At 41.4% G+C, this 18957-nt stretch overlaps 1 protein-coding gene across 4 annotated transcripts in view; it reads right to left on the bottom strand.

The window, feature by feature from the left end:
• Nucleotides 1-18957, bottom strand: part of LOC144685876 (ras-GEF domain-containing family member 1C-like) — a 245319-nt gene that overhangs the window by 9129 nt on the left and 217233 nt on the right. For 3 of the 4 annotated variants that reach the window (XM_078550877.1, XM_078550876.1, XM_078550878.1), the window contains 8 exons: nt 14643-14780; nt 12551-12763; nt 5961-6035; nt 4313-4408; nt 4088-4190; nt 3547-3626; nt 3350-3445; nt 1827-1922 (listed from right to left, as the gene is read on the bottom strand). In XM_078550877.1, the coding sequence (XP_078407003.1) occupies nt 1827-1922; nt 3350-3445; nt 3547-3626; nt 4088-4190; nt 4313-4408; nt 5961-6035; nt 12551-12763; nt 14643-14780 (897 nt within the window). The remainder of the gene's footprint in view (nt 1-1826; nt 1923-3349; nt 3446-3546; nt 3627-4087; nt 4191-4312; nt 4409-5960; nt 6036-12550; nt 12764-14642; nt 14781-18957) is intronic. The other variant, XM_078550879.1, reaches the window with a different exon arrangement.

Below are 18957 nucleotides of genomic sequence, written 5' to 3'. Positions count from 1 at the left end.
AGGGCGTATTGACTTTTTATAAAAAGAATGTTGTGGGTTGTTTTAGTTATAATGTTGTTAATTGTTTTAGAATGTTGTGGATTGTCTCAGCTGCTGTGGGGCATTTATCAGAGCTGTCAAAATGTAAGCAGAGTTTTCAGAGCAGGTTGTTGAATGTTGATTGGCTTCAAACCTCCTCATTGAAATAAGAGATCCTAATAAAAATATTTATTTTCCAGCTTTGTAGTTACAGAGAACCAACTAAACAGAAAAAAGCCTCAAGAAAGAACTGCATAATTGTAATAAAGAAACAGCTGTGGCTAAGTCCATTCAATTGTTTCAACGTTGAGTTAACAGTGTGATGGAGATATGCACTCTACTGAGTGCCCTCTTCACTTGTTCAAAGTTGTAACTATCTAATAACATGAAATAAGTGACATGAACAGCACAGCAAAGTGGTAATTTGGGGCTAAAAATATTCGAATTGTCAGATATTTATAACAAAGTAACTAATTAAGGGTATTTGTGGCACCTGTGGTGTCATCTAGTGACTTCTCACAAGGAGGATTCTTCCCTCCTCTGTACCTATGAAGAGAAAACTAAACCTAATTGCAATCTAATCTCAGTTCATCTTCCCTCTTGGGCACGACCTAAAAGAATCACGTTTAGAAACTAAAAGCACATATCATATACCCTAACAATGGGGGAGCATGAAGGTAAATCATATGGATTACACTTCCAACAAATACTATCAGGATGAATAAAATTTTGGTTAAGCGATAATCTAATATGTCCGATCCCCCTTTTTCCAATAATTTATAATTTTAAAAAATATATTTTTCTTTTCCCACCTATTTCCATTATTTTTAAATGTATTTCCATACATTGTTTCATCTCCACTTTTTAGCCTATTTTGATCCCTTCCCCCCACCCCACCAGGGCCATCTTTCACTTGCTCGTCCTGCTTTCTATCCTTAATGTCATCATTAGCACATTCCTTAGCTAATATCACCACCGTCAACACCCCTTTGTCCTTTTGTTTATGACATCTTTGGCAATCTCTTCTTTGCCTCCACCTATCACTGGCCCTCTATCCAGCTCTATCTGTCCCACCCCCCTCAACCAGCTTATATTTCGCCTCATTTCTATATTTCCTCAGTTCTGATGAAGAGTCACATGGTCTCGAAACGTTAACTGTATTCCTCTCCGCAGATGCTGTCAGACTTGCTGAGTTTTTCCAGCTATTTTTATTTTTGTTTCAGATTTCTAGCATCCGCAGTATTTTGCGTTTATCTAATATGTCCTGATAGTTACTGTCAAATTAAGATCATTGGGAAGAAATGCTGTTGTATGTAGGAGCTATGTTTTGAGGCTGGTGCCAATGACAACAATAGTTCCTAAATTAGGAAATGGACAAAGTACAGGTGTGTGTTTCTGGCATGAAAGCCGTCCCTCTATTACAATTGATCTGATTTTAATGCACCTTGCTCAACTTGGGGGTGGCACAGTTGGAAGGGAGAGGTCACAATGTAAAACCTCCTGAAATATACCAGAGTTGGCAATCGTAACTCACCGGGCTTGCGAACAATTTTATGTGGTGCTTTACACAATGGGCACTTAGAAAGCCTCAAGGCTTTTAACTGATGAAATGAGATGCCCACATCAATGTACAGCAGCACTTCAGAGTTATATTATCAACCCCACTGTGGTACAGTGTCTTCAATTTTTGGAAATGTAAGCAAAAAAAAAATTATTGTTCAAAAGATTCCAAGTATATTCAGCCCCTATAGTAGAAACTGGACATTTGTTAATACTACATAGAATCTGGTTATATCTGTGACACTTACCTCAAAATTGACATGGCCATTAGGAAGACGGTTTGCGCAACCCTCATTTAAGAAGTAAATATCTTTGATCAGTAGACTGAAGAATGGGATAACAATCTGGAAGATAGCAATTATAATTTCACTTCAATTTTCCATGTACATGTTTTCACATTAAGAAAGTTGAACTATTTATTGCTTTTTATTTCCCTATTGTAACAAATAGGGAGCTGATTAGCTCAGTTAGCTAGCTGCTACCATGTGGATCAGATTAATGCCAACTGCATGGAGTTCGATCCCTGTTCTGGCAGAGGTAGAGTTGGTGCCCGTCTCCTCGCCCTAACCCATAGTAAAAAATCATGACATGTGGCTGTGGTTCGGAGAATAATTACCACAGATCTGCCTTTGGGTAGAGAAAGGAAAAGAGGAAGAAAAAAAGTGGAGGAAGAGGACGAATAAAGGAGGAAGGGGATGAAAGAAGGAAGAAGAAAGAAGAATTATAATAAATATAAAAATTCTAGCAGAACCACCATCCAAAGGATTTACTACTTAATCCTAAAATCACCTGGCTCTAAATTCCAAAACAAACTGATGCACCAGCTTGCAGAGATGGGTTCAAAGCTCATGTTAGTCATACCACTTGCACTAGTTAGACTAATCTATATTAACTCAAATGAATTTAAATTTTGGGTGCTACCTTTGTTTGTCTGATGGATGCGTATTGACAATTTCGCAATAAATTGTTAACATGGTTTGAAAAACTGATTGGAATGTTAAAATATTCTGAATTTATTTAGAAAACAGATCAGAATCTGAATCCCAAATTAGATTTGGATTCAAGTAATTGCTTAATCCCACCACAAGGTCACTAAATGTGTGATCCAGTTTATAAATGGACTAAGGAATAGGGCTGGGCCATTTAATCCCTCCAACTTGTTCCTCCATTCAGTGAGATCATGGCTGATCTGCAACCTAACTCCTTATACCTTCCTTTTCCCATGTCCCCAAATACCTTTGGTGAACAAAGATCTATCAATCTCAGTTTTAAAATTTACAATTGATCTAGCATTAATTGCCATTTGTGGAGGAGAGTTCCAAACTTCTCTCACCCTTTGTATGTAGAAGTGTTTCCCAATTTCACTCTTAAAAGGTCTGACTTTAATTTGTAGATTATACCCCTAGTCCTATACTCCCCTACCAGAAGATATATTTACCTTATCTGTTCCCCTTATATATTCCACTTATCATGTGCTTTTGAGGCATATACATTTTTCTTTTGCTACAGGAACAGTTGTAACCTGTTCATTTACTCTTTTGCAGGGAGAAGGTGATTGAGCCAATGGATATCCAGATGGGACAGGGAAATAATAAATAAAACAAAAATACTATTTCTTTAATGTACTACAACTCCATAAACCCTCAAGTATATTAGGTGATTATACTCTAGTAAGACATTGGTTAAACGTTAACATGTATGTCCAGCTGGGAAAAGTACACCCTGTACAAATTATATAAATTGTCCTGTAATACTGCATTGGTAATCTTACCTTTTCTCGGTTACTGTGTGCAGTCAGGGACCGGTGAGCTGCCCCTCGGAGAGCTGTCCTGTAGTTGTAGAAGTTACCTGTAGGATCCATTTGATGCTGCGTATCAAATTCAGAAAGGCCATTATGTTGGACATTAGCTTAAATAACAAAAGTGGGCATTTTACTTTAATGTAATTTTTCTTTCATATAGAACTGACCTCAAGAATGAAAAATTTTGCTGTTTTAACTTTCCCCCAGGTCTTCTTTAGCCTAGAAACAGGACTCATGTTCATACCAGCTACAGAAGGAAAACAAACTTGATCACTTTACAAATCCATAGAATTTTCTTTTCCTGAGGATACAGGAACATAATAGTGATACTTTACATTCTGTTAAAAAAAAATATTGATTCTCTTTGCAAACAGTGAAAGATAAAGATTTTAAAAAGTAATGACCAAAAATCCTGAAAGGTTGGCCTTTGACTGAATAATTAAGTGAATCAAACCAAACTAATAACAACATCTGTTAAAATGCCTGATTATGCTAAAGTGTCAGCAAAGTACAGATTTCATAACGTAGAACTGAACCAGCCTTAACTCACTTGGGGGGAAATATATCATGTGTCATAAATCATGAGACTAGTTGTTAAAGTGTAAGTAAGGGAATAAAATATCCAACCACATGCCTGTATTCATCTTGAATTGTTTGATTCAATATCCATATATCTTTCATTTTAAAAAACAATTAAGTCATACTTACATATAATTGCCATCAAGGAATTAAAGTTGCCAATATTAAAGCACTCTCGAGCAACGTCAATAAAAAATTCTATTACTTGTGCTCTGTGTTTCTTCTTCGCTGGCTGCAATTACAAAGATAAAATAGTGCAACTATATACATTGAATTGTAGAATTAATTTTAAAGAATTTTAGACCAAGTATTATCAAAAGTCTTTGTGCAATATATTGTAAAAATTGCACTTACCATGCATATTTCTGTAGCTACTAAATAGCAGAGTCTATTGAACCATTTGACATAGGCTTCAAGATTGTCTGTTTTCTTTTGGTCACTGAAGCAAGACTTTAGATAAAGAAAGGAAAAGCTAAGTACTTATTATGAACTAATGTAGCAATAATGATAAACTGAATGGCCTGGATTTTGTAGTCAGTGGTGAAGGAATGGCACTTTCCATTCACTACCCTGACAGCTGCCCAGTTTTCATGGACTTGTACATAGACTTGCTGTCATCTGATCTAATGTGCTGCCCTCTACAGGGGTCTGTGGTACCTGTTAACCAGACAATCAGATTGATGAATCTTCATTGAAACATGTGGTGTTGACATTTTAAACGGTCGCGTTGGCGGGACCAGAGGGAATGGGCCTGCAAATTACAGTCACTGGCATGCCAGTTTGCTAGCATGGTCCCATCTTGGGGTCAATTTTGAAAAGCCTGGTTGGAGAAAGGGATGATTACCTCACACGTTTAACCTCACATGCGTATTCTGGAATCGGCTGTCCAATTTAGTTTATAATAATGCTGGGCACTGTTAGTCTCACTGGTGTTCTCAATGCAAAATCCAGGCCAATGCCTTTTAAATAATACACTGAGAAATGATATACTTACTCGAATACGTGTAATGAGGTTGGCAGTTCAATGCAGTACTGAGACACAGCACCTGCATCAAACTACAGCATTGCAGATTTCTGTGACCAACCCAATGCAGACATTGCACATACAGCGTGCCACCATCATAAAGATTATATGCTATATTTATCCAAAGTATGCAGAAATGTTTCCCCTGACTCCTCACCTAGTAGGTGTAAGATATGATCAAGTAAAATCAATTTTAGAATAGCAACACTGAGCTGATTAAAACATTAAGTTGTCACCTTCAATTCCAATCAGCTTTCTGTCCTGTGCTGTGGTGTACATATCATACACTTCTTAATAAATATTGCAGTGACATCAATGTCAACCATGTTTTCATTAATTTCCTTTTCTGGCAAATTTCAATATGAAAGTGTACTGTATCCATATTTAAATAACTCAAATTAATTTAGACTTTAGATGCTAACTTTGCTTGTCCAGTGTACGTGTATTCACCATTGTGTAATAAATTGCTAACACAGATGACACTCAAAAGAATCCAAATTATCTTTGAAAAACAGAGATCAGAATCCAATCCTAGGATTCAAGTATCTTTACTGAATCCCACCCATTCACTCAATGATAATTTGTCACTTCTTAAATGGGCCACTAGATGGTATGAGGCTAATGCTTGCATTCTATTTTTTCTTCTTAATTTTATGGTCTTGAATAATGTTGGTTATATTTTACACTAGAAAATCATGTATATGTAAAATGAAAGCAAAATACTGCGGATGCTGGAAATCTGACATAAAAAAACAAAAATGCTGGAAAAACTCAGCAGGTCTGACAGCATCTGTGGAGAGAGAAACAGAGTTGAAGTTTTGAATCTGTATGACTCTGCATATACTGCTGTGACAGGCCTTATAAATGAATTATATAGAAAGAAAATGAACCAATAGCTTGAGTTATGAATTCAATAAGATGAACACAATATTGAGTTAGAAAATATTTTGCATACAAGATATCTGTGTGAAGTTGTACCTTTGGGTTATCCAAAGACTCCTTATGTACAAATGCTTGCACAAATTCTTCTGGACCAATAAAACTCAATCGTTCCTTAGGAATAATAAATAGATGTTAATACACTTCAACTTAAAAACTGAGCAGAACTATTTTATATGGCAGTTGAAAGCATTTTTAAAAAGTTTTGTTCATGTGGTTCAGAAACCTAAAATTGCACTGAAATTAAATCTGCTAGATTTTTATTAAGTTAGACAATTTTTTATTCATTGTTGCACCATATTATGTTTATTTATTTATGTGTAGCCAAATCCCATTAATGAGGAGGCTTGTGTCACAAGTACACTGTAGAAACAGTAAGTAATTTATTGTTCTAGTCAGTACTCAAAAGATTAATTGTTTGCTTTTGATTATTCTTGATAATAAATACATAGTGTAAAGGATAATAAATTTAGAATGACAGGTTTCTGGAAAAATACATCTGAATGACTTTACCCTGAATATTATTGTAGACAAATGATGATTTCTTTTAACCTGTTGTGAAATACTGTAAGCAAATAGTCCCTCAAAACAAGTAAAAAAACACAAAATAGATATTTCACACTTGTCCACATATTATCAAAATAAATTGGTGATCAAATGATAACTAGTAAACCTTGATAATGTTTCACCATCTTTAATCAATGATAGTGTTCTGAGTACATTGCTGGAAGTTACTGAAAATGTATTCATTTCTATTTGCTTATTTTAGTTTAATTCATCATTTAGAACAACTTTGTGTTTGGGATTCTTTACGAATATCACAGCATTTGAGACAAGAACATCTGTAAATTATTTTTGATTGGATATCTACCAATAACATGTAGAGAATTTATAGGCCCTGATGTTGTATTGAGCTCACGCATTCTTAAGGAATGAAATACATACCTAAGGATCCAATATGATGGTTAATGCATCCACATCCATCCCATAATGGATTGGTTGTCCCACAGGCATCAAATTATTCAAAAAGCTCATTATCATATTAAATACTGGTTCTGTGCCAGTTGAAGGATTTTTAAAAATATATGAAATTGGTCACTTCTAGCACCTTACTCGTCACGTCACAAACTTGCCAAGCAACGCATGACACTAACAATCAGCAAGAGGGATAATTGAAGGACTCATCCACTCCATGCAGATGAGTGGCTGGTTTGCCCTGTTGGGCTGTTGGTTAACTGGACCTTTTTTGGCTATTTTTTCTGCTCCACTAATGACTTTTAATTCTGGGAACAAATTTTTGTTAGAGTTGGATGCTTGTCTGCCTTGCAAATGCTTCATTTCACTCATGGATGGTCTGTAAGGCCTGCCTTTGGGGCTGCAGGAGGAGGTGGAGTTGAAAGGAGGCAGGAACAAGTAGGAACAGCTAGGAGAAGAGAGAAGAGGAGGAGGAGGACACACTGCAGGAGACACTAAACACAACCGGTCTTCAGGGAACACTTTTCCTACACCAACCTGACAGTGGAGCAATATGTGAGATTGCTCAACAAAGAGGTTGCAATGGACCTCTGTCACCTGCTGCACTCTTGACTGAAGCACCAAAGAGGGAATGCACGGCACTGTCAGTGATTGTTAAGGTTGCCAAGATCCTTAACTTTTATGCCACGGGTTATTCCAGGCTGCAGTAAGTGACACCAGCAACATCTCAATGGTTGCTTTACACTGCTGCATTAAGGAGGTTACCAACACTCTCTACTCCAGGAGGACCATTATGATCTCCTTCACCATGGGCCAAACTTGTGAGGTGAACAGAGTTCGGGAGTGATGTGAAGCTCGAAGCTCCAGAGCTAAGATGGCAGTAGTTTGAGCTGACATGGCTCGGTTACGAATTTAACCTGAGGCTCTGCCATGCTCATGAAGCTATCACTCTCCCCATGGTTGAGAACATGGACTCCATGATGCATGAAGACCTGACACAAATTGGAGCTGGCTTCCTTCATGCTTTCAGTCATTCCTCATAAGCTCACCCGCAGTCCAGTGCACTTAGCATTTCCTGGTTAATGTCATTAGATTTTTTTTTTTAAATAGACTGGGCTTTCAAAGTCAACATCTGAGTCCTCCATAGCTGGGCTAGGATAAAACTCATCACCCAGCAAGCTTGCATCTAAGGCATCCTACCCCTCGCACACTTGTGGCCAGTGATTCACCTTGTGAAGACCCCTCCTCTAGTTTATCCTCTAAAGTACATGTGTGTCCAGAGTCTGAGCTGATGCTAGTCGAGTCAGATTGAGAGGCACTGCCTCTTCAGAAAGACTGTTGTTCATTTCCTGAAGTGCCAAAGCCGCCTCGACATTTTCTGCATCTGAAATGAGAGGGGCAAAGGTTGAGTTTTAGTGTCCAGGGTAAGTGGAGAAGTAGCTATAGTTTGGGAGGGCAGCAATGAAGAGGTGGGGTGGGTTTGCAGGCCTAGAGGGGGGGGGCGGGGGAGGTTGCGGGTGGTAGGGGAAAGAGTGTGATGCTGCAGGGGTCGTGGAATGGGGGAGGTGGTTTAAGGAGCAGGATGGTGGTAAGGCCTGTGTTGGTGTATGGGCATGGGGGTGCTGTGCAGATGTGAACAGACAGTAGGGGGGCTGTGCAGGTGCGAACGCACAGTAGTGGGGGGGCTCTGCAAGTGTGAACGGACAGTCGGGGGGCTGTGCAGGTGTGAACAGACAGTAGTGGGGCTGTGCAGGAGTGAAGCGGCAGTGTTGGGGGAAGTGGTGAAAAGGGGTTCAGAGGGAAGGGTTTTTGTTGTCAAGGGTTTTGAGTCCTGGGAGGCATACAGAGGGAATTGTTGACAGGAAGGGGTGATGAGGGTTAAAGGGGGCAGTGGGACAGTGGGAGCCGGTAGGGTGGGAGGGTTTAGGTTCGGTGATGTCAGGCAAAGCAGCGCTGAGGGTTGTCGGAGGTGATGTGGAAGTAAAACTGGATTCTGGGATTGGCAGGATGAGGGGCATGACTATTGTAATGGAGGTGGGGTCCTCAGGAAGGTAGGGGGCGTGGGCATTCACCTGCACAGGATGGAGGGTAATAGCAAGGGGGATGTTCAAGGGTAACTGTGGGAAGGTCAAATGTTACACTTGGAGGGGTCAGTGGTTATTGGGGGGTGGGGGTGGGGGTGGGGGGAGGGTGGGGGTCACAGCGGGTTGGGTACTGGAATGCACTCCCAACACGAACCATGGCTGCTCACAACTATCCAGATGCTCATGGTGGAGATCTCGTGATGCTGCATGGGAGTTGGGTCATCGAGGGTGGGCGGAGCTGCAGGTCATCCTAACTGGACAACTGAAGGGGAACCCCAGCATGTAGTACTTACAATGTCAAAGAGTTTCAACAGATGAGTGTGTGAAGGGCAAAGACTCAGGATGCAAGGGCGGCTTATTGCACATGGCTGGCAAGGGCCCTGGAAAAGATCCATGCCCCCCTGCACATGCATGATTCTGGGGGACACAGACCCAGCCTGGGGGTCCCCCTGAAGATGGGTGAGCAGTGGGGCACAGGCTTAATGAGTAAGAATCGCAATGAAAGAATCAGACCTGATTAAAGTGAAAGTGTAGTTTATTTACTAAAGTGTATGAACGCTGGACAAATATAGTGCACCCATGCAATCACATGTGAAATCAGAACTTCTTAATTTTGTGTTTTTTGCCATGCGTTTAGGTGCTCACCTGACCTCTATAGTGGAGTGGAGGCAGGCTGATGACCAATATGCCCCATTGATCTTGAAGACTTTGGCTGGTGTCCTCGAGGCCTGGGAGGCCCTGGCTTACTTTGGGTCTCCTGCTCTGTTGCAGCTGCATCCTCTGTGGTCACAGAGGCCGAAGCTGATGGGGTCACAGACTGAGGGGATTCTGAAGGGTCGGATGCCCTCAGAATCCTGAATGGAGGTCCCAAGGGTACCTGCCAGCCACTCCTCTTCCTTTTGGGTGCCTGAAGTTCCCTGCTGGACTCCTTGAGAAGGGCATCTGGATGGAGGTCGAGGTGCCCTGTCACCCTTGCCACTGCAAAACCTTGCCCATGGATACTGCGATGGAGTGAAGGTCTATGTGCATCTCTGGCAGAAACTGGCCGTTCTGCTAGATAAGGGTTTCCACGGCATCCACCACCCTCCCCATGGAGACCTCAATGCACGCACATGTTGGTACCACTTTAGAGAGCAAGTGGACGGATTCATCCACCTCACGTGCCACTCTGCCGAGGGATTTCGACATCTCCTCCTGATGTTCCCCCACCTCCTGCTGCATGTTATGCATCCTGTGTAAGACTGGTCCCAGAGAGTCATCATCTGAATTGGACTTTGCAGGGGCCTCTTCCCCAGTAGTCCTCTGAGCGTCAGTGAGCTTGGCTGCCCCTGCCTCCCCCTGCTGTGGATACGTGTCCATACGGGGACCACCAGAATGTGAAACTCTGCCTTAACTCACTCTTGAACCCACTGAGGTGTGTGTTTCTGGGCTGGTGGAGAGTGCAGGCGACAGCTGTGAAGGCTCTACAGGTGAAATATCCTGTTTGCTCTCATCTTCCTCACTCATCTGCAGACTGTTGGATGTGGTGGACTTGGGCTCAGGGTCTGGCCTCACCCTCTTCTTGGTGGCACCTGCAATTGCAGGAGGAGAGAGTGAGTGACTGCATGGGCTGCCACCAACGTGGGAGCACGCATGAGCCTTAGGTTTCTGGGTAGGGACGTTAAACATTGTTCCCGACAGGATGGAGGCTGGACGATGACCTTGCCATCTCCATATGCCCGGTCCCGATCCTCCCCTGCCAGCTCGGCAGCCCATTCTTTGTATAGCGTCAGGTACCAATGCCCCCTCCTACCCTCCCTCTCTCATGCTTGTTGTGTGCCAATTTGTCCTGCACAAGAAGAGAAAATAGTTTGAAAGTACTTGGGATGCAGGTGGCATACACATGCTGCCAGTCAACAGCAGCAACCCTCTGGCTACTGTACGCCATGTGAAAGCTCCACTGCACCTAGACCACTAGGATTCTCTGGCAGCATCCTCCAGAACTGTGAGCTCGTGTGCATAGAAGGAATAGGCACAAGGAGGCATGGTATCCGCTGTGCTTGCTGGTGTCCTCAATGCCAGACACCCTCCAGCAACCCCTCCACAATATGAGTTCTGTGTGTGGCAGGGTCAGTGACCCGCAGTCGCCTCAGTACCTGCAGACTACATGGACTGCAGAGTGACTATGAGGCTTCAGCACTTAACGTTGAGAAGCCCTTTATGCATGGGGAGCATTGATAGTAGCCTGTCCACTGAGGCCCGTCACTCAGTTCTCACTTTGTGACATGAGTTTGAGCAGTACAGGGTTCACTTACCCTGGGGGCACGGATGAGGTTGTTCATGCTTTTCCTGCACTAGCCAAGCATGCCGACATCAACGTGCACCCTCACAATAGGTCAGCGGGCGTACGTCGGAGCCGGAAGTGCACCTGCCGACAATTTAAAGGCCTATTAAGGCCATTAAGTAAACAATTGTCCTGAATTTTTCACTGCCCATTCAACCTAAAGGCTGACGGGCAGGCGAAAAGGCCAAGTGGCCTTTGCATTTTTTAGGAAACCTCATCCACAGGCGGGCATCCTAAAGCAAATGAAAATAAAATAAAAATGTAACATTTGAATTAAAAACATGTCCCTGTTCATGTGACAGAGTCATATGAGGGGTCATGTTTTATGACATTTTTATTTTCTTTATTTTTTTTTTAAACAGCGCTTCACCTCCCTGAGGCACGGAGCTGCCTCAGGGAGATTGAAGTGCCCTTTCGCGCGCATATGTGAAGTTCGCACTAGGCCCGCTTGCCCTCCTTCCCCCACCTGCAGAGGCCGCGCTGAGTGCTGTCATTCACGTTTCACGCTGGGTGGGCCTTAATTGGCTCACTCGCGAACAATCGTGGTGCGGTGCTAATCGCAGGCGGCGGTCAGCTTCCCGATTGCCCCTGCCTGCCGAGCACCCCCGCCAAGGGCAAAATTCTGCCCCATAAAATAGTCATAATGAAGTTTCCATTGTAATTTGCCTGTTAATAACTCTGACCCCATTCTTCTTTTGTTTGTTTGTTCAGTTATTCCAGTCCAACACTGAATGCCCTTCCATGCCTCCCCTGCTCTATGAGCTTTTGAAATAAAAGAGAGCTAGGTTCATGGATACCTGAAGCCAGCACTATCCTAGCCTTCTTAATATTATTGAACCACACTATAAATGTAAGATATATGGATTAGGGTAATTTCGTGTCAATCTGAAATGGAATCGAACACTGGTGCTAAAATATTACATTGGACATTACACCTCATCCTGAAATCTCACCCTTCTTTGCCGATTTAAATTAGTTGAATTATGCATTCTGAATTGATATTGTGCTAAACAGAACCTTTTCAGGAATTGAACTCATGCCAGTGCCTAGTGGTAGTATCACAATGGTGCCCTCTTGTTGGCTGACGTGCTTTACCTCATCTTGCAATTTCTTCAATGTCATTTACTGTGCTTGTGTCATTTTATTGAAACTCCTCACACCAAAAGATGTTAACCAGATCCATGTATTCAAAGGCTAAATCTGGATGGTGCTGATAAAAGCTCTATAAAAATAGCCATCCAACTTACCAGTTCAATATGAGTCAGCTGTTGTGCCAGTGTATAAGGATCATTGCAGATACTTAGTACATCCCTTTGAATAGATGGCGGTTTTGTTTTGATGATAACCAATTTATCAGACACACTAGCATTAACTTTGACTGTGTTTTCTTCATCTTGATTTAGAGTTGCCAGTTTTTGGTTCAGGGTTTGCAAAAGCTGATTCATTGTCTTCCAATAACTCTGGGAGAATAAAAACAACTGACATGTCACTATACATGAACTGTGGAAGTGACTATATATTCTTTACCTGTACTTGCAGCAAATAAGTCAAGTACACCAATACTATGCAAAAGCAAAATATTGCAGATTCTGGAAATCTGAAATAAAATCAAGAAATGCTGGAAATACTCAGCAGATCAGGCAGCATCTGTAGAGAGAGAAGCACAGTTAACGGCTCAGGTTGATGACATGTTCCTCTGAGCATTAAATGGCTGCAGGGCAGCCCGCCGGAATGGAGTGGGTTCACAATGACTTTTTCGGCAGTAAACCCACCACCTGTAAAATCCAACCCTTGGAGTGAGACTTGAACCTAGGACTTCTATCTCAGAGCAGGAGTGCTACAACTGGACAACGGTACTTGCAGTACAGCAATAATTAATGCGAACATTATTGCAGGGGAGCAGCAGAACACAATTACTGTAAAATGTGTTTTTTTTAATGTAGCTAATGAAGAAAAATTCATTAACTGATCTTTCTACCTATTAGGAGGAAGCTTAATTTCCTTTTCTGGCAGCCTGCAAGACCCAAATATCAGGTCTGAAAACCAGAAGACAATTTAACTGGATCTCGTAGCTGCAGACTGATTTAGACTCCAGTTCGAGATTTTAGATGTGGGTCATATAAGCTGACAGAATAGCTTTGTAGTCATGTCCCAATCTGACTTTGAAACATATTAAAACTAATAATGCAAGACCCATTAGGGTTCTACATCACTTGGATTTAAGACCAGATGGGGTGTAATTCTATTGCAGTGTGGAAACAGTTTTGAAAAGCTGGATCTCCTGGGTACATTATAAACTTAATGCAGGATCTTTTAATACCTCAAAACATTGACATGTATTGGCAAAGAACAGAGCTTTCTGCATGTACGTGAGCATACATACACAGTGCTCTCTCTTAGTGGACAGAATGAAATTTACAGCCTGTAGTTGCCAGCCATGTCTTGCACTATATAGATCCCTGTCTCAGACATAGTGCAGTATTAAAAATTAACTCTTGACCACTGCTTAATATTAAATAAATGACTCCAGGATTGATATTCAGTGCTGATAAAAAGGAAGATAGTGATTTATGAATTCAATGCATATGCCAGCTGGGTGATACTCACCTAGCTTTGAGATCTATCATAGCAGATCTGTAGCACACTGCCAGAGGGAGGGGAGTAAAGTTAGAATGGTCACAACATTCCATTAACTTGTGAGCTATTTATTGTTTTGTTGTAAGTCTTCATTAAGCTATAAATGAATATCTAATTATTTTCATCTTGAGAAAAAGTTGATTCTTTAGCAATCATGATGACATTTGCAAGAGGATGCTTATGTATTCTTTGCTAATTTACTTTACGTCATAATAATGACCATTGCAAATATACTGAAAGTTCTATTTCTGTTTAGTCAGAAGCAAGACCTCCAGACAGATCTAGGAAATTTATTTGCTGGTAATGTTGTTCTTCTAATCATTAATCAAAAAATTTACTAAAGATGAATAAATGAATCAGGATGCATTTATCTTTAATATATAACAAAAGAGTTACCTGGCAATTATTTTCCTTTAAAATAAATGTTTTTGTTTACATAAAACAGTGGCATTAACATTTCAATAGATTATTGCTAAAAGGCAGAATTCAAAAATTATTTTAGTACATTATTGTAGACTTTAAATTATATATTCATTAGACTTTATAACACAGGGTTTTTTTTAACCACAATTGAAAGTTAAAAAAACTAACTGGATGTTAAACCAGTGAACATCAAAGGACAGGAATAACCTTGCTTGGGACATGTAGAACAAGTATTATAGCAGACAAGTTAACTGATGCTTCATTATTCATGAAACTCACCTCATCGCAAGGAGCTATCCTGTGGATCATGTCCTTTAGATATCCAATCATTCTTTCATCCCGAAAATCAGAAGGGAAAGTTTCTGTCCATTCTGTCAGCAGCTGCATTATCTTAGGTCCAAATTTTTTAATTCGTGCCTAAAGGTCAGCAAAAATGATATAATAGTTAAGATAAAACTGCTACAACTCCAGGGCTCAAACATCTTTGGTTCTTTAATGCTAATGATAGTCCAGTATCCTATCTTACAACAATGACTACACTTTAAAACTACTTCATTAGTTGTAAGATAAAAGCAAAAACCTGCGGATGCTGGAAATCCAAAACAAAAACAAAAATACCTGGAAAAACTCAGCAGGTTTGGCAGCATCTGCGGAGAGGAACACAGTTAACGTTTCGAGTCCGAATGACCCTTCAACAGAACTAAGTAAGAGCTTTCTTAGTTCTTTTGAAGGGTCATTCGGACTCGAAACGTTAACTGTGTTCCTCTCCGCAGATGCTGCCAGACCTGCTGAGTTTTTCCAGGTATTTTTGTTTTTGTTTTTTCATTAGTTGTAATGTGTTTTGAGATAGCCAGTAGTTATGGACGGTGCTATATAATTGCAAATCTTTACTTTTTTTCTTTTTATCCTAGTCAATGGGACATTCCTTTATTACTAGAAAGCTATGGATGTCCATGCCATGAAGGCATACTTGGACATCCACCTGAGTAAGGGTGCTCACTTGAAAGTGTGGTTGAATGAGGGACTAAATTTTATACATTGATAATCTGAATCTTCAGGGGCTCAGGCCTAGACCCAAACTTCAACTCTCAGGTGGGCCTCACTTTTACTGATTGACGGATGTGCTCCTCTATCCTAGCCCATTGGCTGACTTGGGACGAGGAAATCCTTGTCCTGGGAACCTCCTTTCCTAATGTGAATGATCTGGTTTGGGCTGGGCGGAAGTTCAGCCTCCTTAGAGTTGAAATGTGCTAGAAAGATGGTTTCATAGGGGAGCCAGTGGCATAGCAGTAACATCACTGGACTAGTAATCAAGGCCTAGGCTAATGCCCTGAGAACATGGGTTCAAATCTCATCATAGCAGCTGGTGGAATTTAAGTTCAATTAGTAAGGAAGAAAAAAATATGGAATTGAAAGCTGGTGGTGCCACAAAATGATCATTGGTTGTTGTATAAACCCTTTTGGTTCACTAATGTCCTTTCGGGAAATCTGCTATCCTTCCCTGGTCTGACGTACATGTGACTCCAGACCCACAGCAATGTGGTTGGCTCCAAACTACCTTCTGCCTGCCCTGAAACCATAAGCCTCTCCTACATCTAGCAGAATAGGATAAATCAGATGCTGGTAGATACCTCTTTGCACAATTTTCTGCATTGGAGTGACAGGGCAGGCTTACCCAACTGACCTGCCATTGACCACATACATAAGCTTGCAAGGTCAGCCTTAAGTTTTTTTCAGCAGGCTCCCAACAAAATGTCCATCTGTACTCTGGAACATTTGATGTGAGGGCCAGAGGGACACATCCAGTAGCTTCGGGATAGGATTAATAGTCACATGGAAAAATGTGATTGATTCAGAAGAGTCAGCATGGATTTGTTAAAGGAAAATCATGTCTAACTAACTTGTTGGGAGCTTTTTGAAGAGGTAACAGAGATGGTTGATGAGGGAAAGTCCATTGATGTGGTGTATACGGGTTTCCAAAATGCGTTCGATACAGTGCCACAGTATAGACTTGCGAGGAAAGTTATAGGTCATGGAATAAAAGGGACAGTAGTAACGTGGAAACAAAATTGGCTGAGGGATAGGAAACAGAGAGTAATGTTTAATGGGTATTTTTCTGGCTGGAAGAAGGTTTGTAGTAGAGTTCGCCAGGTGTTGGTATTGGGTGGGACCTTTGCTTTTCTTGATATATATTAATGATCTAAATCTTGGTGTGCAGGGGACAATTTTAAAGTTTGCGGATGACACAAAACTTGGGAGAATTGTAAATTGTGAGGAGGACAGTGTAGAACTTCAAAAGGACATTGATACATTGGTGGAGTGGGCAGAAAGGTGGCAGATGAAATTCAATGTGGAGAAGTGTGAGGTGATGCAGTTTCGTACAAAGAACATGGAGAGACTGTATAAAATAAAGGATACTATTCTATAGGATGTGCAGGAGCAGAGAGACCTGGGTGTATATGTCCATAAGTTAATAAAGGTGGCAAGACAGGTAGAGAGAGCGGTTTCTAAAGCATTCAGTATTCTAGGCTTCATTAATAGGCATAGAATACAAGAGCAGGGAGTATATGATGAACTTATATAAGACACTGGTTAGACCTCAGCTGGTGTATTCTGTACCGTTCTGGGCGCCACACTATAGGAAGGATGTGAATGCATTGGAGAGAGTGCAGAAGAGGTTTACAAAAATGGTTCCAGGGATGAGACACTTCAGTTATGAGGAAAGATTGAAGAAGTTGGGACTGTTTTTCTTGGAGAGGAGAAGGTTAAGAGGAGACTTGATAGGAGTTTTCAAAATCATGAAGGGTCTGGACAGAGCTGATAGGGAGAAACTGTTCCCACTTGTAAATGGCTCGAGAACCAGAAAGCACAGTTTTAAAGTGTTTGCAAAAGAAGTGAATTTGAGGTGAGAAAAACATTTTCACACAGCGAGCAGTTGGAGTTTGGAATACACTGACTGGAAATGTGGCGGAGGCAGGCTCGATTGAGGCATTCAAGAGGGCAGTGGATGACTATTTAAACAGAAACAATGTGCAGGGTTACAGGGAAAAGGTGGGAGATTGGCACTAAGTTATAATGCTCAGAGAGCTGTTGCAGACATAATGGGCCGAATGGCCTCCTTCTTCACCGTAACAATTCTGTAATTCTGTGATTCTGTAAAGAAGTGGATGGTTTTGGAGCTTTGAAAGACTTTTTAAGCTTCTAATAGAATGATATACTGATGTAGATCAGCAAATCTATTGCACTTCATTCAATTTCCATTCCTTCTTTGGGAATTTCAATTTTTTCTGGCTGCAATTTAATACTTAATAGAAAATACTATCTCAAAAAACAGGAATGTTAAGTGAAACAAATACAAAATAACAATTGCAAAGAATGGAACTTGAAAGGAACCCATCACAATTATACTCACTATCTGCAATTGATAGTCATTTTCTGAGATAACGGGCTGGAATTGTGTTTTGGGGTTGGGACCCCAATGCTGATTGTATTTGTGGGCTCAAACCCCACATGAGTTTTTTTAGGGTCTGGCTAATTAGTGGTTAGGGAGCGTGCTCGCCATCCAATTAAAGATGGGGCTGATGGGCTGCCAATGCTGGAGGGCAATGACACTGCAGCTCCACTGTCCGAGGTGAGCATTGAGATGTAGGTAAGAGAGAGAAAGGGCACCTCAATCTGCGAAGAGAAGCAAAACAGTTTTCGCATTAAAGAGGCCACAGTTGCCAGGTTGTCATCGTGGAGGGGCAGCGGCTGTAGTTGCCGATGGCTAAGGCAGGTATGCAGGGCCTTAGTGGGATGGGAGGGTTGGCCCTGTTCCCCCTCGACCCAACCATAACCATGCCCAGGTCTGCCACCAGGAGGCTGTCTCCATCCCCTGGCCATGTTTCAGTCTCAGTGGGGTAAATTCCAGTTGGCTTTGGCCGAGTGGCCTTAGTAGGTCATTTAAATAGCCTAATAGTCTATTGGTCACTTGTGGGTGGATGGCTGTCAACACCCACCCTTCCTGGACCAAAAGAATTCCAGGGCTGGGTAGGTTAGCAAGCTGGCACGTTTCTGTTCAATGCCAATTTTTGGTCCTTCCTGCCTCCCATCCTGCTTCCGATCCAATCTGTCACAGCTGCCATTTACTGGTGTTTCTTTATTGTATCACATTCTCTGCTAGCAACCCTGACCCCCCTGTTAAGATGGCTAACACTAAGCAGTGTAGTGTGCTGTATAGGTAGCACTGATAGAAAATGTTTTGTGACATCACGTCATTTTAACGTGCTTCTGATATTTGGACAAGTGCTCCCATATCCCCAGTTATTTCTGATGGAAAATGCATCAGCAAGGAAATGGGTAGGGATTCACAGTAATGCATTTCCATCCAGCTTCCATCACTCCCTGCCCCATTAAATTTGGAAACAACAGGCAAATCTGCCCTCATATTTATTGCAAGAGCCAACAGCCTATATATTTGAAATTCTGTAATTAAATTTGATTTGATGCTACAAATATTTAGCTCAGTTTCAATGTGCCATGAATGTTGGGTGAAATTTCCCTCATCAGCAGGAGTGACTCCAGAAGTGGGTTAGAGTGGGCTTCTGTTCCACTG

Source organism: Cetorhinus maximus, chromosome 10 (assembly GCF_964194155.1).
Source record: "Cetorhinus maximus chromosome 10, sCetMax3.hap1.1, whole genome shotgun sequence".
In the NCBI taxonomy this organism is placed as follows: Eukaryota; Metazoa; Chordata; class Chondrichthyes; order Lamniformes; family Cetorhinidae; genus Cetorhinus; species Cetorhinus maximus.
The sequence above is the reverse complement of the archived record's forward strand: the minus strand, read 5'-3'. Positions and strand labels throughout refer to the sequence as shown.